This window comes from Chrysemys picta, chromosome 1 (genome assembly GCF_011386835.1).
Source record: "Chrysemys picta bellii isolate R12L10 chromosome 1, ASM1138683v2, whole genome shotgun sequence".
Classification (NCBI taxonomy): Eukaryota; Metazoa; Chordata; order Testudines; family Emydidae; genus Chrysemys; species Chrysemys picta.
Genome location: NC_088791.1, coordinates 348,059,617 through 348,080,064, shown reverse-complemented (window position 1 = coordinate 348,080,064; position 20,448 = coordinate 348,059,617). Strand labels below are relative to the sequence as shown.

General features: G+C 52.4%; 1 protein-coding gene across 1 annotated transcript; it reads right to left on the bottom strand.

Moving 5' to 3' along the window:
• Nucleotides 1-4,337: 4,337 nt before the first annotated feature.
• On the bottom strand, nucleotides 4,338-20,132 carry XNDC1N (XRCC1 N-terminal domain containing 1, N-terminal like). The gene is made up of 11 exons (XM_042840228.2): nucleotides 19,875-20,132; nucleotides 14,308-14,475; nucleotides 13,361-13,497; nucleotides 12,747-12,885; nucleotides 11,930-12,085; nucleotides 11,023-11,180; nucleotides 10,526-10,602; nucleotides 9,513-9,739; nucleotides 8,266-8,356; nucleotides 7,822-7,940; nucleotides 4,338-5,467 (listed from the first exon to the last, which is right to left on the bottom strand). Exons 3-11 carry the CDS (start codon nucleotides 13,403-13,405, stop codon nucleotides 5,220-5,222), a joined length of 1,260 nt encoding a protein of 419 aa, XP_042696162.1. The 5' UTR covers nucleotides 13,406-13,497; nucleotides 14,308-14,475; nucleotides 19,875-20,132; the 3' UTR covers nucleotides 4,338-5,219.
• Nucleotides 20,133-20,448: the final 316 nt, after the last annotated feature.

The window sequence follows — 20,448 nt, the reverse complement described above, 5'->3', positions numbered from 1 at the left end:
CTAGCTTCCACTTCCAGCCATTGGATCATGTTAGACCTTAGGCTGCTGCCAGAGTGAGGGGCCCATTATTCAATATTTGTTCCCCACGTAGGTACTTATAGATCGTGATCAAGTCACCCCTTAACCTTCTCTTTGTTGAGCTAAACAGACTGGGCTCCTTGAGTCTATCACTATCGGGCAGGTTTTCTAATCCTTTAATCATTCTCGTGCCTCTTCTCTGCACCCTCTCCAATGTAGCATTCTTCTTGAATTGTGGGCAGCAGAACCAGACACAGGATTCCAGCAGTGCTCGCACCAGAAGTAAAATAACCTCTCTTCTCCTACTCGAGATTCCCCTGGTAATACATCCCAGGGATTGCATTAGTCTTTCAGGCCACAGCATCGCACTGGGACCTCATGTTCAGTTGATTATCCACTATGACCCCCAAATCTTTTTCAGAGTCACTGCTTCCCTCAGCCTGGAAGTACAGCCTGCATGCTTTCTTTCTAAATGGAGACATTTACATTTAGCTTTACTAAAATGCAGATTGTTTGCTTGTGCCCAGTTTACCAAGTAATCCAGATATCTCTGTATGAGTGACCTGTCCTCTTCATTATGTACCATGCCTCCAATTTGTGGGTCATCTGCAATTTTATCAGTGATGATTTTATGTTTTCTTCTAGGTCATCGATAAAAATCTTAAATCGCATAGGGCCAAGAACCAATACCTGCGGGCTTCCAGTAGGAACACACCCGTTCGATGAGTCCCCATTTACAATTACATTTTGAGACCTAGCAGCTAGCCAACTATTAATCCATTTAATGTGGGCCAAGTTCATTTTATAGCACTCTAATTTTCAATCAAAATGTCATGAAGTACCATGTCAAACGCCTAACACTATATTACCTTTATCAATCAAATTTGTAATCTCATAAAAAAAAAAGATATCAAGTTAGTTTAAAATCTATTGTCCATACACCCATTTATTTGATGGGCATTAATTACATTACCCTCCTTTCATTCTTTATTAATTGAGTCCCATATCAGCTGCTCCATTCTTTCCCAGGACTGATGTCAGGCTGACAGGCCTATAATTACCCAGGTCATCTCATTTACCCTTTTTAAATATTGGTCCAACATTAGCTTTCTTGCATTCCCCCAGAACTTCCCCAGTGCTCCAAGACTTATTGAAAATCAGTATTAATGGCCCAGTGAGCTCCTCCCTGATTGAAGGACTTTATTCTTACTAGGATCAAGTGTCCCCTCACTGCCTGCAGACCCTTCTGCTCTGATCTCTCCAGATCACTTTAGTTTGGGTTCCGGCCACCTGCACGTTTGCTCCCATCCCCTGATTTTGCATCATCTGGAAATTTGATCGTGGTTGGACTGATGCCAAAGAACAGCTGACAGACGTGAAGCAGTTGCTCAGCAATCCGAGAGGTGCTTGGTTCTCTTAGTTTAGCCTCTGGAATCTTAGAGCCATGGACTGGCCAAGAGCTGACAAAAAGCATCCCCGCTTGGAGACCGACTGCACTACCAGAGACACAGCTGCCGATGCCCTAGCAGGACCCTGCAGCTCCCCAGATCTTTCAAAACTAGTCTGTGAGGTAAAGCAAGGCTCTTAAATGTCTGGGGGCCAGCTAGGTCCTAACATGGATTGGCTTAGCATGGGACAGGACAAGAGACACAATGCTTTAGCTCTGCTAAATATCAGCACTAATCAGCCATGCCTGAACCGCGTCAGCTTCGCAGTGTAGGATGAACGTCTCTCAATGCTTCCTTCTCTCCTCTCTGCCAGTGCCAACGAGACGTGTCGGCTCCCCAGAGAATCAGGAGGCAGCTGTGTCTGTGTGTTTGCCTGTAAATTACCGACCGCCCTTCTGCAAGTGAACAGTGGGCAGTAGCAGGGAACCATTCCGGATCTCATAGACTTTAAGGTCAGAAGGGACCATTATGATCATCTGGTCTGACCCCCTGCATGCTGCAGGCCATAAAACCGTCCCTACCCCTTCCCTGGACTCTGCTGCTGAAGTCCCCAATCCTGTTATTAGTGACTTCAATCCGCAGAGACCCTCCTGCTAGAGATCCCTGCCCCATGCTGCGGAGGAAGGCGAAAAACCTCCAGAGGCTCAGCCAATCTGCCCTGGAGGAAAATTCCTTCCCGACCCCAAATATGGCGATCAGTAAGACCCCGAGCATATAGGCAAGAGTCTCCATCCTGACCCCTTTTAGCCATTATGCTATTTACCTACCATTGCTTGGTTTTCCTTGACTACTATGTTTTACCATTAAACCATTCCCTCCATAAACTTATCTAACTTAATCTTAAAACCAGACAGGTCCCTCGCCCCCACCGTTTCCCTCGGAAGGCCGTTCCAATATTTCACCCCTCTGACGGTCAGAAACCTTCGTCTAATTTCAAGCCTGAACTTCCCCACGGCCAGTTTATATCCATTCGTTCTCGTATCTACGTTAGTACTAAGCTGGAATAATTCTTCTCCCTCCCTTGTATTAATCCCTCTAATATATTTAAAGATAGCAATCATATCCCCTCTCAGCCTTCGCTTTGTCAGACTAAACAACCCAAGCTCCTCTAGTCTCCTTTCATACGACAGGTTTTCCATTCCTCTGATCATCCTAGTGGCCCTTCTCTGCACCTGTTCCAGTTTGAGTTCATCTTTTATAAACATGGGAGACCAGAACTGCACACAGTACTCCAAATGAGGTCTCACCAGCGCCTTGTACAACGGAAGCAGGACCTCCTTATCCCTACTAGATATACCTCGCCTAATGCATCCCAAGACAGCATTGGCTTTTTTCACCGCCACGTCACATTGTCGACTCATAGTCATCCTGCGGTCTACAAGGACCCCTAGGTCCTTCTCCTCTTCCGTTACTTCTAACCAATGCGTCCCCATCTTGTAACTAAAATTGTTATTAGTCATCCCCAAATGCATCACCTTACACTTTTCACTATTAAATTTCATCCTATTTCTGATACTCCAATTCACAAGTTCATTCAAGTCTCCCTGCAGGATATCCCTATCAGGATCTACCTGTAACAACATGGGGTGGAGATCCCCTACCCCTGGGAATTCAGTTCAGTGTGAGCTGCTACATGCGTCCTACGAGTTACAGGCAGGGAATGGGAGCCATTATTACCTGTACTGAAGTAGCACTTACAGGCCTCCACTGAGATCAAGGTCCCACTGTGCTAGGCACTGCACATGCTAACAGGCATTGCCCTGCCCTGAAGAGCTTTATTGTCATCCCCATTTCACAGATGGGAATTGAGGCACAGGGAGATAACGTGATAGACCCAAGGCAGGAGCACTGACACTAGAACCCAGAGCACCTGGGCCCTAGGCCAGTGCCTTAACCACAAGGCTGTCCTCCCTCTAAGTGGGATCCCTGCTTCTGTTCCCACCTACCTGTCACCTTGGTATCTAAGGGTAGACAGACAGGTAGACAGACGCGCTCTAGCTTCACCAGAGCCAGCACACGACAAATAGCAGCGTGGATGCTTCAGGCTAGCCACCCAAGCTCGCCCCCCATAACAACTACATGGGGGAAATGAGACACTTTTCATAAAACATTCACTCTGTATCTGACCTCTCAATTCCCATCCTCCAAGGAAACCTGCACAACACCTTCCAAAGGCGAGCCTGGGAGCTTAAATTCCTAACATCTTGAATACTGAGTGCAGATGGTCATTCCATCTCAAAAAAGACATATTGGAATTGGAAAAGGTTCAAAAGAGGGCAACAAAAATGATTAGGAGTATGGAACAGCTTCCATATGAGGAGAGATTAATAAGACTGGGACTTTTCAGCTTGGAAAATAGATGATGAAGCGGGGATATGATTGAGATCTATAAAATCATGACTGGTGCGGAGAAAGTAGATAAGGAAATATTATTTACCCCTTCACATGACACAAGAACAGGGGTCACCAAATGAAATTAATACGCAGCAGGTTTAAAACAAAAGGAAGTATTTCTTCACACAACGCACAGTCAATCTGTGGAACTCTTTGCCAGAGGATGTTGTGATGGCCAAAACTAAGAGGGTAAAAAAAAAAAAAAACCTGGATAAATTCATGGAGCATAGGTCCATCAATGGCTATTAGCTAGGATGGGTAGGGATGGCGTCCCTAGCCTCTGTTTGCCAGAAACTGGGAATGGGCAACAGGGGATGGATCACTTGATAATTGCTCTGTTCTGTTCATTCCCTCTGGGCACCTGGCATTGGCCACTGTCGGAAGACAGGATACTGAGCTAGATGGACCATTGGTCTGACCCAGTCTGGCCGTTCTTATGTTCTTAACTTTGCTAGACACCAAAAATGACAGATTTGATAAAGATACTGGATTTATGGCTCATTACAACAATCCATAACCCGCGAAGACTCCTTTGGCATGTGACTGCAGAGGAGTTAGCCGCCCACTGCACCTGGAATGGTCTCTTCCAACATGTGTTAACTCCTTATGCTTAACAACCTGTCGCACCTTGTATTTAGCTGTGACACTCAAAGTGCCTTTCCCAGACCTGAAGAAGAACTCTGTGGGGCTCGAAAGCCTGTCTCTCTGCCCAACCAGACGTTGGTCCTATAAAAGGTAGCTCCTCCCGCACCTTGTCTCTCTAATATGGGACCTACATAGCTCCACCAACACTGCAAACAGTCCATCCCTGCATCACAGGTGTATGTGAATGTGTCCGTCTGCCTGGCTCTGGCTGAGTCATCATTGTCCTCCTTCCAATCCCCCCTCAACTCTCCTTTGCTGTGAGGCTGACAAAAAACTTGACAGTGGTCAGGCAACTGATGTGCTGAGACCCCCGCCTGCTGTGCTGGCTAATACAGTCTTTGTTTCCTTGTGCTCCCCTTTTAGTCTGTCTCCGTCTGTTGTCTCTTGTCGTACGCTTAGGTTGTAAGCAATTTGGGGCAGGACCATCGTTTTGTTCTGTGCCGTAAAGCTCTTAGACCATCCCTGCTGTGATCCTTCTGAAGTCAATGGATTTGCCCCAGGGCTGAACGCATTCCAGGATGCCCATGGCATGGGGCCTGTGTCCCAGTGTCACCATGACGGCGACGGCCCTGTAGTCCAAAGGAGGCTCCAACCCAGCTGAGTAGAGTGACCCTAAGGCTCAGACACAGGGATACCTCAATACGGGGCTGATGGGGCGATAGGGGTGTGTGTGCCAGCATTGTGCCTCTATGGCCCAGCTTGGCCCTGCCAGCCCTATTCCACCCACAGCCAGGAGTGGGGGGTCTCCAGAGTTCCTGCCTGCTCCCCACAGGTGCTGGCATGCCTCTCCACCTCTGCTGTGCTGAACCGGAACTCACAGATGGGGCACGGCACCCAAGCCTCGGGGGGCTCCTCGCGCCGGGGATCTTCCCGTGGCGGGGATGGCCAGGCGGTGTCTGGAAGGGAGCCATCTTCCCCACAGGTGGAGGCGTGAACGGGAAGGAGATCTGTGCTGAAGCAGCCTGCAGCGAGGAGAGACGACAGCAGAGCTAACCCAGGGCCACCTGGGGCTTCAGGCTGAGAGCAAGGTTAGAACTTGGGACCCCAGGCCCTTGCCACTCGATCTCTGTCAGCTGTTCCTAGTATAGGGCCTACTGCATAACTGGGCAGTTCTGATTCCAGCCAGGAGAGGGCAGTAGCATGAACAGAGTGCAATTTATTACTTTACAACAATCAACATGTATACAGTGCTTCTCATAAATTCCAAGGCCAGACGGGACCATTGGGATCACCTGCTCTGACCTCCTGTATAACACCGGCCAGGGAACTGTCCCAAAATAATTCCTAGAGCAGAGCTTTCATTCTGAAGGAGCCCAAGCCACCGTACACATTCACCAGCCGTTGAAATGCAGCCACCTCTGGGGTGGCACCCCGTCAGCTGTTGAACAGCAGCGAAGGCTCCCATAGCCAATTGAAAGTGCTGGGGGAGAATCAGGCCAGTGGAGTGTAGTTGCAGCCTGCCTCCGAGCTCAAACCCTGGTTCCATGTGTTCGACAACCTCCGCCAACAAACCGTGGGCACTGAAACCAACCTCACCTCCCTACGCCCCTTTGGGTCTCCTTAAGCAGGTGTGGCTGAAGTCGTCTGAACTGCTGGGCGCTTGGCTGCTCTGAAAATCAAGCCACTGGGGCGCCCAAGTATGGATGTAAGTGGATACTTTTTAGGTAAGCAAGGGTATGTCTTCACTACGCCGGATCGGTAGGCAGTGATTGATCCAGCGGGGGTCGATTTATTGCATCTAGTCTCTACGCGATAAATCGACCCCCAAGCGATCTCCCATCAACTCCTGTACTCCAGCTCGGCAAGAGGAGCAGGCAGAGTTGACAGGGGAGCGGCAGCAGTCGACTCACCACGGTGAAGACACCATGGTAAGTGATATAAGTATGTCGACTTCAGCTATGTTATTCACGTAGCTGAAGCTGCGTAACTTAGATCGATCCCCCCCTCCCAGTGTAGACCAGGCCCAAGTTTGAATCATCGAAACGTAGGGCTGGAAGGGACCTCAGGAGGTCATCTTTCTAGTCCACATCCCTGCAAAGTTGTGAATAAAGGCGGCAAGGCTGCGACTAAGACGGGAGAGAGAGCGCGAAAGGAAATCCCTCGCAGCAGTAAAAGGTGATGGAAGTGGAACTGAGCTGTTACTGGTGTTTTAAGGGCGGCGTGTGAGCCTCTGCCTTTGAGACACCCCATGGTGGTCAGAGGAGTAACAATCCAGACTGGCTGTCTCTCTAATGGCCCATCTACACGGCAAGCGAAGGTGTGATTGTAGCACGCGTAGGCAGGCTGCGCTAGCTTTCATCCAGCTAGCCCGCGTAATAACAGTAGTGAAGACACGGCAGCAGGGGCTAGCAGCGAGAGTACATCCCCAGTCGTTAGCCCGTGCTGCTGGATCTTCACTGCTATTGTTACTCACGTGAGCTGGATTAAAGATGGCACGGGTCTGCCTACCCACGCTACCGTCACACCTCCCCTGGCAGTGTGAACAGACCCTAGAGATACACGCTCGTTCAGAGATACTCACACTGAGGCTCGCAAGCCACAACTGGCTCTTTAATGTGTCCCTTGCGGCTTTGTGCAGCACACGATATTAAAACGCTGTGATTGAATTATTAACCAATCTACGTTATTAACCCATCAGGATGCTTTTATTAGGTTATTAACCAATTGTAGTTGTTAAAATAACAACATTTGGTCAGTCATTTTGCTGGGAGAATAATATATAGAGATAAAAGCTAAATATTTCCCCATCCCGCTGTTTAAATCTGACTCTATAGTACTGAAGTAAAGGAAGAGCTGAATTCACACGACGGTGCCTCTTTTGGGTAATGTTGGTCACTAATTTGGCTCCTGAACCACTGAGGTCTGAGTACCCTGCTCTAGGTCAATACCAAGTTACTGGCCTGGATGCCAGACCCCTGGGGTGAGGTTCTTTGGCCAGTTTGCATATCAAACTAGACAGATACAACGGTCCCCTCTCGCCTTGAAGTCTATGCTCATCCTCTTCTTTGAGTCCAGCTCTGGAGACGGAATCAGGCGAGACACCAAGCTGAACACCCCACTGATCGCAAACCCACCAGATGGGCAGGAATCAGATCACTCTTTTTTACGACCAGCTGAGTTAATGGAGGGGCCTCCCATGCTCGACCCAAGAGCCGGCTGCATCTCAAGGGTGGATCCTTTGAGCCACACAGATCCAGCGTGTGTGCGACAGACCCAAAGGGCCTTCCAAAGAGAGCGATTTAGGCAGGAGGACATGCTCATATAAGGTACTCGTTATAGCTGGCAGCAGCTCTAGCCCGCACCCCAGAACACTCACCTGCACAGATGGGGCATGTGCCCATCTCCCCGCCTGCCTCTCCACCATCATCCAGCTTGCCAGGCCTTCCTCCCCGGCTCCTGGCTCTTCCTCCCTGGGTACCAGGCCTGGGCACTGACCTGCAGAGAGAGATTTCAGGAGCAGCTGTTTCTCCAGTTTGCAGCATCCTTTGCCCTCGCACCCCAAAGGGTAGCCCAGGCTCAGAGAAGCTGCCCTGCCTGTTGAGACACACCAGAGGCGGCAGCTGGAAGGACCAGGATCGCCCCATTCCTGCTATCCCGTCCTACGCACCCACTGGCTGTGATGGAGACCCCGAGGAGAGCCCCAGGAAGGCTCTGCGTGGGCTGGGACACTGGCTCAGAGAAGGAGCTGCCAGCTGGGCTCCGAAGGGGGAACTGGGACATTTGGAGGGTTAAGGGGAACACAACAGGGCTGATCCGTTACCTCCCTGCGGTGCCTTGCGATCTTCGTCTCCTGCTTGGCTTCACCCGGACCCTCCTCAGGGCTGGAGCGTCATGGACATCCTGCACAGGGCCTGGAGAATAACCAGCAGCAGCACTGTACCTAGCTCCTGGATAGAGCTTTACAAAGCAGGTCGGGATCGCTGTCCCCATTTCACAGATGGGGAAACTGAGGCAACAGGAGGGAAAATGACTTGCCCAAGGTCACCCAGCAGCAGTTCTGAGAATAGAACCCAGGTCTCCTGAGTCCCAGGCCAAGGCTCTGCCCACCAGGCCACACAGCCAAGCCAAGTTGGCACCAACACATGCAGTCGTGCCGCTGGCAGGCGGTTTGGTGGGACTGGAGACGGAGAGCTTCCCATGCTCCAGAATCAACAAGCAGCAGTTTTGAATGGCGATGCTGAGCCACGAACACATGGAGGAGGGACATGATTCACTGGCTGAGATGGACACCAGGTAAGCCCAGCCCATGGAGTCTGCACCAGGGGATCAGGGGCTGATGGTGCTTAGCTATCTTGGGGGGGCATGAGCTCTTCGCTAGGAGGGTTGAGACCCCAAGGAGAGAGGGGAGCTGGCTAGAGCAGGAGGGGGCTGGAACGAAGAGCAACTGGAGGAAATGGAACAGAAGCTGCCAACAGCGAGAGCTCCTCCTGTGGGACAGTCTCCCGGTGGAAAGCCCATCTCTGAGGGCTGTCACCAGCCCAGAGATCAGAGCGGTTTCACAGCCTTTGGTGCCTGCCTCTAGGGAAGAGATGGGCCAGCTGGGGGCTCCACCAAAGAGCGTAGGGCCAGTCCTGCCTTGGCTGTGGGGAGGGTCAGCCTGGATGGGACCAATAGTGCTCATCTTCCCAGCAACGGTGAGAGCTCATCCCTCTGTTGGCTGAGAACTGACCTTACCCGGGGCAGAGGGGGACATTCCCCATCAGCTGCCTGGGCATATTCCAGAAGCCCAGGATCCAACCAGGCCCCTCGGGTCCGTAGGCAGCACTTTCAGCAGTGGGGCCCCGTGAGTGCTTTTCGCCAGCTGGGCAGAGGGCACCATGCCAGGTCCTCCCAGATGCCCATCGCTCTCTGGATCATTACGGGAGCGCGTGCCAGAACAGCAGCTGCTGATCCCACCCGAGGGGGCAGGACAGCTTTGGAGAGGGCTGCAGTATCCCCAGCTCAGCTGGGCAGAGAAGGAGCTTGGGGGATCCCACTCGAGTCCCCACATGGCTGCAACCGACTCACGGTTCACGGCTGGATCTTCACCCTGCTGTCCCCGGCTGCTCCCCGATCTCTCAGCAGCCAAAGAGGTGGCGCTGGGGCCCGGCTGGAGAGTGCGGCTGCGCGACTGGGCCGCTGACAGCACCATCCTGGCTGTCCGGCTGAGACAGGTCGGGCTGCGGGGATGAGGCCCACAGCTGGGCTCCAGCAGCTGCAGTCGGCTCTTCAGTTCCTCCTCCTCCCCCTTGCTCCTGGGCAGAGAGAGCCAGAGACCCAGTGATTCCTGCCAACTGGCCAGGGAACACCCTGAACGGGACGGACACTCCCTGCTCCCAACTCTGGAAGGGATCTCCCCCAGGGCCAATAGCACATCCCTTCCAGCAGCAGCTCAGGGAGTGATCAGGACTTTGGCCCGGACACCCACCCACCCCACAGCTGGGCGTGCGGGTCAGTCTATCATGCGGTGACGCCGAGCTAGGATACAATGGTAGCAGGAGGGGCTTGTCCGTGGGGAGGGGTGGGAGACTCCAGCTGGAAGGAGCTGCCATTCATGACGGCTTTGGCCTGGAGGACATCCTAGGGGCTTGCTCCCAGCGGCAGCGGAACAAGTGGGCACAGAGCCCATGAGCTTCCATAGGTGTTTCGGGCCCTCAGCTCCTGTCCAGCTCAGGACACAGCACAGGGCTAGATCCAGCTGGCGGAGAACAGCCCCCTGGAGCAGCCCCGAGTGGCAGCCTGGCCGTCCTGCCCAGTCGATGGGGACAGCGCACCGAGAGAGGCAGTGCCGGGAGAGGAGAGGGATCCTGGGAGGGGAAGCAATCACTAGGACCGAGGGTTCCTCCCAGCCTGAGCCACTGGAAGGGGGTTGGCAAGCCCCCAGCTGGGACCCATAGTAGCAGCTCCCATGCAAGTGTCACTGGCATCGTGACAGCCCCAGGAGGGAGGGGAAGCTGCGCATGCCACTGCCTTTGGCCCAGCCCCACAGCTCCGAGGCGCGGCCCCCCCCGAAGGATGATTGCTCCCCCGAGGGTACTTACGGCTGCACCTCCGGGAAAAACGTCCTGCGAAAGGCGGGGCTGGAGAGCCAGGGGCTGGCTGCAGGCTCGAGACCCATCTGGGGGAGAGGGAAACACAGCTCAGAGCCCTGCTCTCACGGGAGATTTCCCCCAGCCCCCTCCAGAGCCAGCGCACGCAGAGAACCAGTAGCAGTAGAGAGAGAAGAGACCCCCAAGTCCCATCCAGCCCACCCCCATGGCCAGTGCCCTAGAGCACATAACACAGGAACAATCCTGCACTGGTCCCCGTCAGACAGCTAGAGGATGGACAGGCGTCCTCCCCCTCTGAACCTGGCACACTCGACTGCATAGGCCACGCAGCACCCAGGAGCCGGGCCGGGCGGGCTGAGCAGGCCACTGGCCTATCCCCACTGTGACCAAGGGGCGAGAGCACCAGCCTCAGCAGCAACAAGAGAACTCCTTCTGCCGCCCCAGACCCCCTCGCCCAAGGAGCATGGGGATCCCTCGCAGGCCCTGACCTGGGGCGGAGCTGGAGTCGCCTGGCTGTGATCGGGGTCCAACGGGGTGCGGATGTGGATGAAGGAGAGGCCAAATTGGACCTGCTTGTTGAAGGGCTGGCTGCAGGTGATCCTCACGCGATCCCACTTCTCGCCCAGTGCCGCCGCCAGGAAATCCCCTGCGGACAGAGCAGGAGCAGATGGGCAGCTTCACTCCTGGAGCTAGACGCTGCCACCTTCTAACGGCCTTGCAGTCAACACAGGAACATGGCCCTGCCACCCCACATCCAACCATGGGGCCCCAGCTCCACAGATCCAACCACTGGGACCGTCCCGCCTGGGAGTCCACTGCCCCGCCACACCAGATCCAATCCCTGGGACCACAGCTCCCCAGATCTAACCACTGGGACCGTCCCAACTGGTACTCCACCACCCCAGCTCTAACCGCTGGGACCTCCACTCCCCACAGCGCCAGATCCAACCACAGGGACCCCAGCTCGCCACCACACCTAATCCATCCTGGGAACACCCTGACTGAGCCCCCTCTCCCCCCACATGACAAACCAGATCAACGCATCAGGACCATCCAGGCTACTTTCCCAGCTCCCGCCAATGGTCCACCTAATCCTGTCTCAGTGGCCAATACTTGTTGATTCAGAGGAAGAAAAAATAACGCCCCAGGGCAATTGTACACGTACAGGCACAGGGATGACCAGTTCAGGTACCCGGATCCTATCATGCGGGGCCCGACTGAATACCTGGAGAGAAGGCAGCCCTGGAGATGGGATGAAATCCCATCATGAAATGTGATTACTTGCTAGAACAGGGCTTAGAAGGGCAGGCATGATGCACCACCAGTCATGAGCCCTAATCAAAATGATACCCAACCAGTGCCCGCAGCCACTCCTGCGAGCGGGACCCCCTTTACCCTCTTTAAACATCCGGACCCCGGAGCGGTTCCTGTCCAGCTTCGAGTCAGCCGGCGTCATCAGCGTAGCGCTGGGCACCAGGGTAACATAGGGCTGGTCCAGCGGCCAGGAGGAGCGCCCCACATCCACCTGGAGGAAGGCACAGCCGCAGTTCCCTGCGGGTGGAGGGGCAAAGGTCAGGCCCAGTCGGAGCAGCTGAACCTCCCTCAGCTCTGATCAGCCAGATCTGGGCACTGATACTGGAGCCCCAAAGAGCCGGCTGGGGAGCCACCCGGCGCAATGGGAAGCGAGCGGGGCTGTTCAGTCTCCGTGGCCTGTTCATTCTCTGCGGGGAGCACCCACAAGAGGCTCGCCAGGCACCAGCAGCAATGGCGGCTTTGAGGAGGGATGTTGTTCTAGTCTGCACCCCAGGATCCCGGCATGGGACAGGGACTGACTGGAATTCACCCACTGGCATGAAATATGGGGTGAGCATTTTGCTAACTGGGAGAGACTTTCCCCTTGTGGCCAGCTAGTTAGAAAAGGGACTAGCAGTCAGGCGATTTCCCAGCCCTGCCACTGTCTCACTTGGGCAAGTCACCTCCCCTCACCGTGCCTCAGTTTCTCCATCAGTAAAACAGGGACAGCTGTGACAAGAGACAAGTGCACAGTGTTACCATGGTAGTATGGGGAAGTAGCTAGAAACCTCTGGATTCCTCGGAAGACAAGCCCTTCAAGGGTAGAAACAAGCACGGTGGCGTTGCAGGAGACCCCAGAGAGATTTGCAGGTTAGACGCCCCGAAGGTGTCAGGGTCTCGGTTTCTCCCTCTCTCATACCTACGTCTATGTAGCCAATAGGACTCGCCCGTTCCAGCTGCAGCTCCACTTTCAGCTGCCTGCTCCGATCCTGGGGGCAGCTCAGCCAAGGGTGAATGCCATCGTCGCGCAGCAGATTCTCCACTGGATACCTGGGGTCCTGCACCAAACCAGTGGGGAGGGGAGAAAGCAGAAGCACGGTGCTTAGTAGAGGGGTGGGGATAGAAGTGGGGGGGGGTCAGCAATAGTTACTGTTCTCTAGTAATGATCTGAAAGCACATTACAGATTTTACAAAAGGATCAGACCTTACCTACTGCTGAAATGCAGCCACTGCTGGGGTGAAGTGTGGTAGATGCCTACCAGCACACAGAAACATTATACAACAGTTTACGGCAGGAAGAATACTGTATCCAATTCACAACACTTTCCAGGCCAGATCCTCAGCTGGTGTAAAGTGGGGAAATCTGGATCTATGTCAGTTTATACCAACGGAGGATCAGACCCTCAATTTCTATAAGGCATTCCATTCAAGGATCTCTCAGTACTAGGGTATGCAGCGTTCTGCAGCGAAATGTAGCACCCCCTTGTGTCCAATTAAAGAACTGCAATTGAAGATGAAAAGCATTATTATTACCTGAGAGGTGAAGGACACCACATGGTTGATTTTAACTGGAGCCATTTCTGATTCTTCAGAAAACTCCCAGCTGCCTGCTCCAAGGTTCCTCTGGGTTTCCCGGAAACACACTCTCACTCCATCTGGTCCGTCAGCGTCTGGCAGAAACACAGACAGAATCTGGTTCTTTACAGAGATTGGAGCCGTTTCCACTTGGTCTCACTTCGGGCACATTTGCCAAGGGCTGTGTTTTTGCAGCCAGCAATAAAAGTGGATTTGAATTTCACTGAACATTTATGATCCTCCCTCTGCTTTCACTGAAGGAGATGGATATTGTATATTACACTCTGTGCTGGCCAGACCAAGCCTCAACAACGCACAGTCAAACGCCTGTTTGAATCCCCTGCGCCCTCCTTTCCACCAGATCAGAGGCCTTGTGTATATGGGAAAGATGCCCCAGTTTTAACTTCAGGTGTGAATGTCATTGTCACGGAGTGTGGGGGAGTCAAGCCCCTGCACCCCTCTTCCTGGGATTCACAGTGACTCTCAGCCAGCCAGTAAAACAGAAGGTTTATTAGATGACAGGAACACTGTTCCAAGCAGAGCGTGTAGGTACAACCAGAACCCCTCAATCAAGTCCTTCTGGAGGGTTCAGGGAGCTTAGACCCCAGCTTGGGGTTCCCTGCGTTGCACCACCCAGCCCAAACTGAAACCAAACCAAAACTCCTCCCTCCAGCAGCTTTCTCCCCCCTCCCCTCTGCTCCTCCTCTCCTTTGTTCAGTCTCCTGGGCAGAAGGTGTCAGTTCTCCCAACCCCCCTCCTGGCTCAGGTTACAGCTCAGGTAGCTTCCTTCAAGGGAAGTCCCCCATCCCCGGCCAATGCAACCTCCCTGCAACATTCCCAGGTCAAATCTGCCCCGCTCCCTGCTCCATCACAGTCATGACTGGATTAATCAATTCAGTACAAACCTCCAGGGTGGCAGCACCCAAGATAAGGGCACCGGGGTCCTGGGAAGGACACGGGGGCCCAAAGCAGCAAGGCGGATCACCAGCCTGCAGAGGGCGCGCCGGAGGCTGGATTGAGCTAATTCCCTGAGAGACCAGCAGGAGACGCCGCAGGGGTGAGTCTGCGCACTGCTACAGGTGTGTAAACAAACAACAAGTGAAACTTCAGCAAGGAAAAAAATGACATCTAGGCTTTTCCACTAATGAGAAATTCATCCATGCACAGATCAGTTAAAAAGCTTGTGAAAATAGTTAAAGAAGACAATTTTAATCTATTTCCCAGAGCAAATTCTACTTCTATGGGTTGTGGGAACCAAGTCAATATAATTGTAACAAAAAAAAAATCTCAACTGTTACTTCTTCGGGGGGGGGGGGGGGGAGTCATGTACAAATTACAGCATCTCTTTTCCATGGGAACCTGGAACAGACACAAACCCTCCTTTGCTTTCACATCATCCCTTATCCCCAACAGCCCTCCTGTGTAGATGATCCCCAACCCCACATCCGCACATAGTCCCCAACCCAACCACCCCAGTACAACACCTTACCACCCATCCCCTAGAAAAGTAAGACTTTGGATCCGTTCAGCTCTTCCCCTCCCAGCATCTCAAAAAGCTTTACAGCCTGACCCCATCCCAAAGCCAGACAAAACCCCTCCCACCCACAACCCATCCAATCCCCACTTCCCAATCCCAAATTTCACCAAACCTACCCCATACTTCCCCCACTCCCCCCAAACCCCAACATCCTGCTTCCCTACCTCCCAGACCCCTAGCCCCCCAGTGCCCTAGATCCCCACCCACCCACGGCTGCCCCCAAACTCTCACAAGATAAATAAGCAACCTGGCTTTCAAAACAAGCCCCAAAACAGCCCAATTTCATTTCAAGACAAGCCCAATCCATTTCCGCTCGGCGACACCTAATGCCAACAAGCAAGCCCAAAACAAGCCAATCCACTTTGGTTAAACAAGCCCAAAACAAGCCACAAACTTCAAAATGCCATAATTTATTTTTAGCATTAAAATGCACACAACAAAAAGGTACGTTGTAACTTGTAACCATTCTGCCAGATAGAGACTGCAGCAAACAGGGACAGATTAAATATACAGGGCGGTTTTCTTCAACAACACTTTGATGGGAAAACTATAAATATATGTGTATAAAATAAAACATTTTGAGTGCATTTGAAGGATTTACAGAGAAAACCCCCCAACCTTTAAGAGATTGGCCATTGCTCCCGCTTTTCCGCAACCTCTGCCACCACGACCACCACACCACCCCTCCTCGTCACTGTATCCCTATCACTTCAGGCTGCTTGCTTTTGCTGCCTGGACTTGAATCACATATTTTTCATGATGTGCGGATGACAATGCTTGGTGTTTTGTTAGCCGGGGACTGTAGGAAACACCGCGGTGGCGGAGCAGAGGAACATGGGCAGCGGCCACGCAGCTCACTGATGAGGAGCTGTTCTTGGAGCTCAGGTGCTTCATCTTCTCCCCTGGGGCTGGTCACCGAGAGCAGCCACCCCGTCTACCTGAAGAAGCTGAAGGAGGATGAGCGGGGCCGGAGCCCGTGGCGGTGCCAACAAGACCCAGAACAGTAACAACAACAACACGGGGGCCAGCCCTCGGCAGCGCTGCCCCTCTGGCCGCCCCAGCAGAAGATTCCTGGAGAGTCCTGAGAACATACTGTGGCATGCACTGTACTCTCATGACGTATCTATCTCCAGGAGAGCGGCTCTTGTGGCAAGGCAGGTCAAGATTCAGCATTGACAGTCCTAGGCCGCCCCGCCAGGTGACCCTCGGCGGAGAACCTTAATCTCGGTCTCATCCAATGATGACTCAGTCCTGCATCGCGTGTTCAGGCCCAAATGATCGGTGCTCTTCTGGTGGCAAGACTAAATATACAAAAAAAGCCTTTACCCAACAGCAATCCTTGCCTATTTTGTGAAAATACTGACCCACAGCTGAATTCCAGTGCACTATTCCATAAATATAACATCCGTTCAATGTTTCAATAAGAATCTCTCTAAACAATCATGTTTACTAAAGAAAATCCTATACAAGCTTACATTTAGACAAACTTTGATGGCTAACTGGGTCGTTATTTTAACAAAATAACATTACTTCATAATGTCTTTTCTTGGTGTGCAAATTGAAGACATCATGTTGTTTGACCCAGGTACTTGATTTGCTTTTGTTTCCCCTTGCACTGGGAATCCATTTTAGCAAAGGCATTACTGAGTCCCAATCTTTAACATTGGTTTTAAATACCCTGGCCGCCCCACCAGGCACATGCCTCCCGCCAGTTCGGTCGCCACCCCTGGCCGCCCCACCAGGCAAGCCTCTGAGACAGCAGGACTTTTTCCCCCAAGGTGTGCAGGAACCGCTTTGGTCCGGTGAATCATGAAGACCTGAGCCGGGAACAGAAGAACAAGCTACGGGAGCTCAGCAAGGATGAGGTAGAGTGGTGGGACTCCAACTTCAGTTAAACGTCATCCTCGGTCTCTACATCATCTGTGGTGGGATCAGCTCCCTGTGTGTGGTACATTCCCATGGTAAAGCATTGAAGCATATCCTGGATTGGAATAAAATCCTTACAGCACAGCCCCCGTCATCTTAACTCATACCGAATAGGCAGTATACTGCTCTGAGCCTGGTGACCCATCCTGTTCCGGTGCTTGGACTGAATATTCATCTGCGAGAACACTTGTTCTGCATTCAGCATTACTGAGAGGCATGGCAAGTAGAGGGAGCGCAAACAGGGCTACCTCTTTAAAGCACCGTTCGCCACTACAGTCCTCAAAGTTGTAGACCTCCACCCAGAACTGCTCTGCTTGTTTGTCATCTGTGTTCTTCCATTTCTGTCAGCTGATGGCTTGATACTGGTTATCAAAGGCCCCCAAGTCACCTTTGAAAATGTTTATCATTGAGATCTTCGCTACTTAAGGTTTTGCCAGTGACAGAATAACCAATGGACTGAACACCAACAGAGTTCCACAGATCGATATTCGCTGGTAGTCTGCGCTGCACTTGTTTAGCTGCTTCAAGAATGAAGTCTCAGCATCTACTCTTTATACCGTCTTGAACAGCTTTGTCGAGCTTTGCGGCTCCTAGAGCTATGGTGAACATTACGCTGAAATTAAGAACCAGTGGCTAGCTGTATCACTCAAATGGACTTCCAAGAGTTTAGCGTCCGATACAGGATGCTCTTTGGAAACAATATTCTAGCTAAAAGACCCCAAAAGAAAGACAGGAGGGCGTCCAACATCTTGAAGGCATTTCCACCAGATTCCAGTTGGAACAGTTTGTTGATTCTGGAGAATTCCTGCAGAATCAGTGTTAGAAACTGTAAATACAGTTTATTCACAGGGTCGCAATACAGAACTTCTGCTACATAGCATCACTGCTTATCTTTGCTCAGTTGGAAGTGTAGCTTCAACGCATCCCACTGATCCAGTATGCGCACACAACACTCGTGAATGGAAAGCCATGTCATCGCTGACAGCTGAACAAGCTTCAGTGGCATGTTACCAGGATTCATTACCTGGAATAGCTGTGCATATGCACGCTGTCTCTGGGGGCTGTGAGAGAACCAGCTGCATGGAATGGGAGACTAAAAAAAATTTAGATGCTATGGCAGCATTCTACCGCTTTACTGGCACACAGCTGGATGGAGTGACATACGCATTTGATGAGACTGAGCCTGTCATTCTTTTCGAGCAGATGCGTGTACACGGAATTTTTATGGCCAACCATGACGCTACAGCTGTCGGTCCCTATCCCAATCCACCTGCTGAAATCTAGACCAACACTGACAAGAAACTGAAGCCGTGCTGTGGCAATAGCTTCAGCTGTTTCGCCTTCCAAACTGACTAGTCCCAAAAACATGGAGACACTCTTGCCTAAGGAGGGACTGAAGTACCGCTCTACAACGCAAAGCTTCTTTACTGCAACAACGTCTGTGCTCTCATCTATCACCAGTGATTACTGGAACTCACCAACGTCTTTGATGAGGTCGTAGAACATGCAGAGAGCAATAACATTGTTGATTCATGCCCTGCATTTTGTGCGATGGAGGTGGATATCTTTTTCAAAAGCTAATCTGGCAAGCTCACCGAGGTGATCCACAAAGCTGTGTGGCAAGCAATGTAGCAGGCCAGTTTCAGCCCCGCTTGGTGCATCGTCGAGACTGAAAATCTTGAGACAGTGAAATCAATATTTGTCAGGTGCATCACAGAAAATGGTTCTGTATTTGATTTATATTTCTCAGTTGCTGCATTTTGCACAAGGTCTGCACAATGTGCATGGATTAGGGCTTTGCAATATCTGCAAAAAGCTTTGCGTTGTCGCTAGTTGCAGGCTTCAGCAGTCTTTAATTCGTTTTCTTTTTCCCATTCCTTTCTGTATTTCTTTCCATACTTCGCCCATTTGCTTATGCTTGGCTGCTGCTGCTCCATACTGTGCTCTTTCCTCTAGCATTGGATAAACCTCAAAATTGCGGACAAGACAGGCTAGCCTGAACATGATGGGAATTGATGTGTCAAGTGGGTGGACCAGGCCAAGAATGTCCACGATTTTGGCCCCCACCAGCCATGCACATTACAAGGACTCTGTGAGGACCTGGGGGGGGGGGAGGAGAGTGTGACTTGTTGCATGCAGCAGCATCTGCCCCTCCCCCCTCTGGGGAGGCCTTTGTCTGAACTCTTTCCCGGCGTGCTGCAGCACCCCACTTTTCAGTCTATAGTATATAGAGAAGTAGTATAAACAAGTCATTTCATTCATTGTATGTATGAAATAACTGTACTTTATACTGACTTCACTAGTGCTTTTTATGTACACTGTTGTAAAACTAGGCAAATTTGTACATGAGTTGATGTACCCCCTGGAAGACCTCTGCATACCCCCAGGGGTACACGTACCCCTTGTTGAACACCACTGCTCTAAAGTGTCACTTAATAGTAACACGATAAGGTCAGTGTTGTAATTAAAAATGGTAAATGGACCACAGGGGCCCACCACGGCCCCCAAAGTTGCCCTACACCTACGCCATCCTGAGCATGGTGCAGGCAACAGCACCGCGCTCCCCCACACAGCACGAGGTCTGTGCCACGGCCACCCCGTATTCCCCCCCACACACCCACCCACACACTCTCGGCTGTGCCTCCTCTTCCCCCCGACAAGCCCCTGAGACACCCGTGCCTGCGCTAGCCCACAGCGACCGACCGACGCCCATCACTCCCCAATCCCCCCCACCCCCACCCCACTGTCCTCCCTGTCCCAGGCCGGTGCACCTGCCACCCCACAGCCCCCTCCCCCACCGCCTGTCCCCGCCCCACCCCTCCCAGACCATGGAAGGCCTCGGCTCCCCCCACTGGTGCAACGTGCCCACACCTGGCCCACCAGGGCAGCCTGAGGCACAGAGGCAGGCAGCTGCCCGCAACCACACAATCTCCCCCGCTCCCCTCATACCCAAACCCCCACCCCGGTCCGTACCCACCGACCCCGCCCCCCTTTACCCACGAGTCGCACCTGAGGCAGGAGCGAAGGGCCGGGGGAACGAAGCCGCTCTCTCCCGCCAAAACCCGCCTGACCTTTGACCCCCCCCGCTGGGGCTATTTGTAAATATTTTATTTATTTCTCCCTCGCCCCACAATTATAACGCTAATTATAATGATGCTCCCATCATTATTATGCTTTTTTTCTCTCTCGGAGGGGAGCAGCAGGACAGGTTAAAGGTCAGGAGCCGCACACGGCATGCCGGGTATTGTAGTCTTTCGGGAGCGCCTCGTCACGTCCAGGGCCCAGCCTTAGAGGCGGGACAAGAGCAGGGAGCGTCTCCCAAGTTCATCACCCCAGAAAAAAACGTAAATTGAACTTAGTGAGGAGGACGCTTGATCTTTACAGCGTGACATCAGCGAACCACTGTGCTCTCTGATCCGGGAGGCGTCCGGGCAATGTATGTTTTTTTTAAAGGATTTTGCATTTCTTTCTGGTGGTTGTAAATGTCAGATGACCCTCTCACTCTGTGACAGCTCGCCGGCGGCCCGGGAGCCGTCCCGCCCCTCCATTCTCTGATTGGCGATTGGCGGGGCGTCGTGCTCGC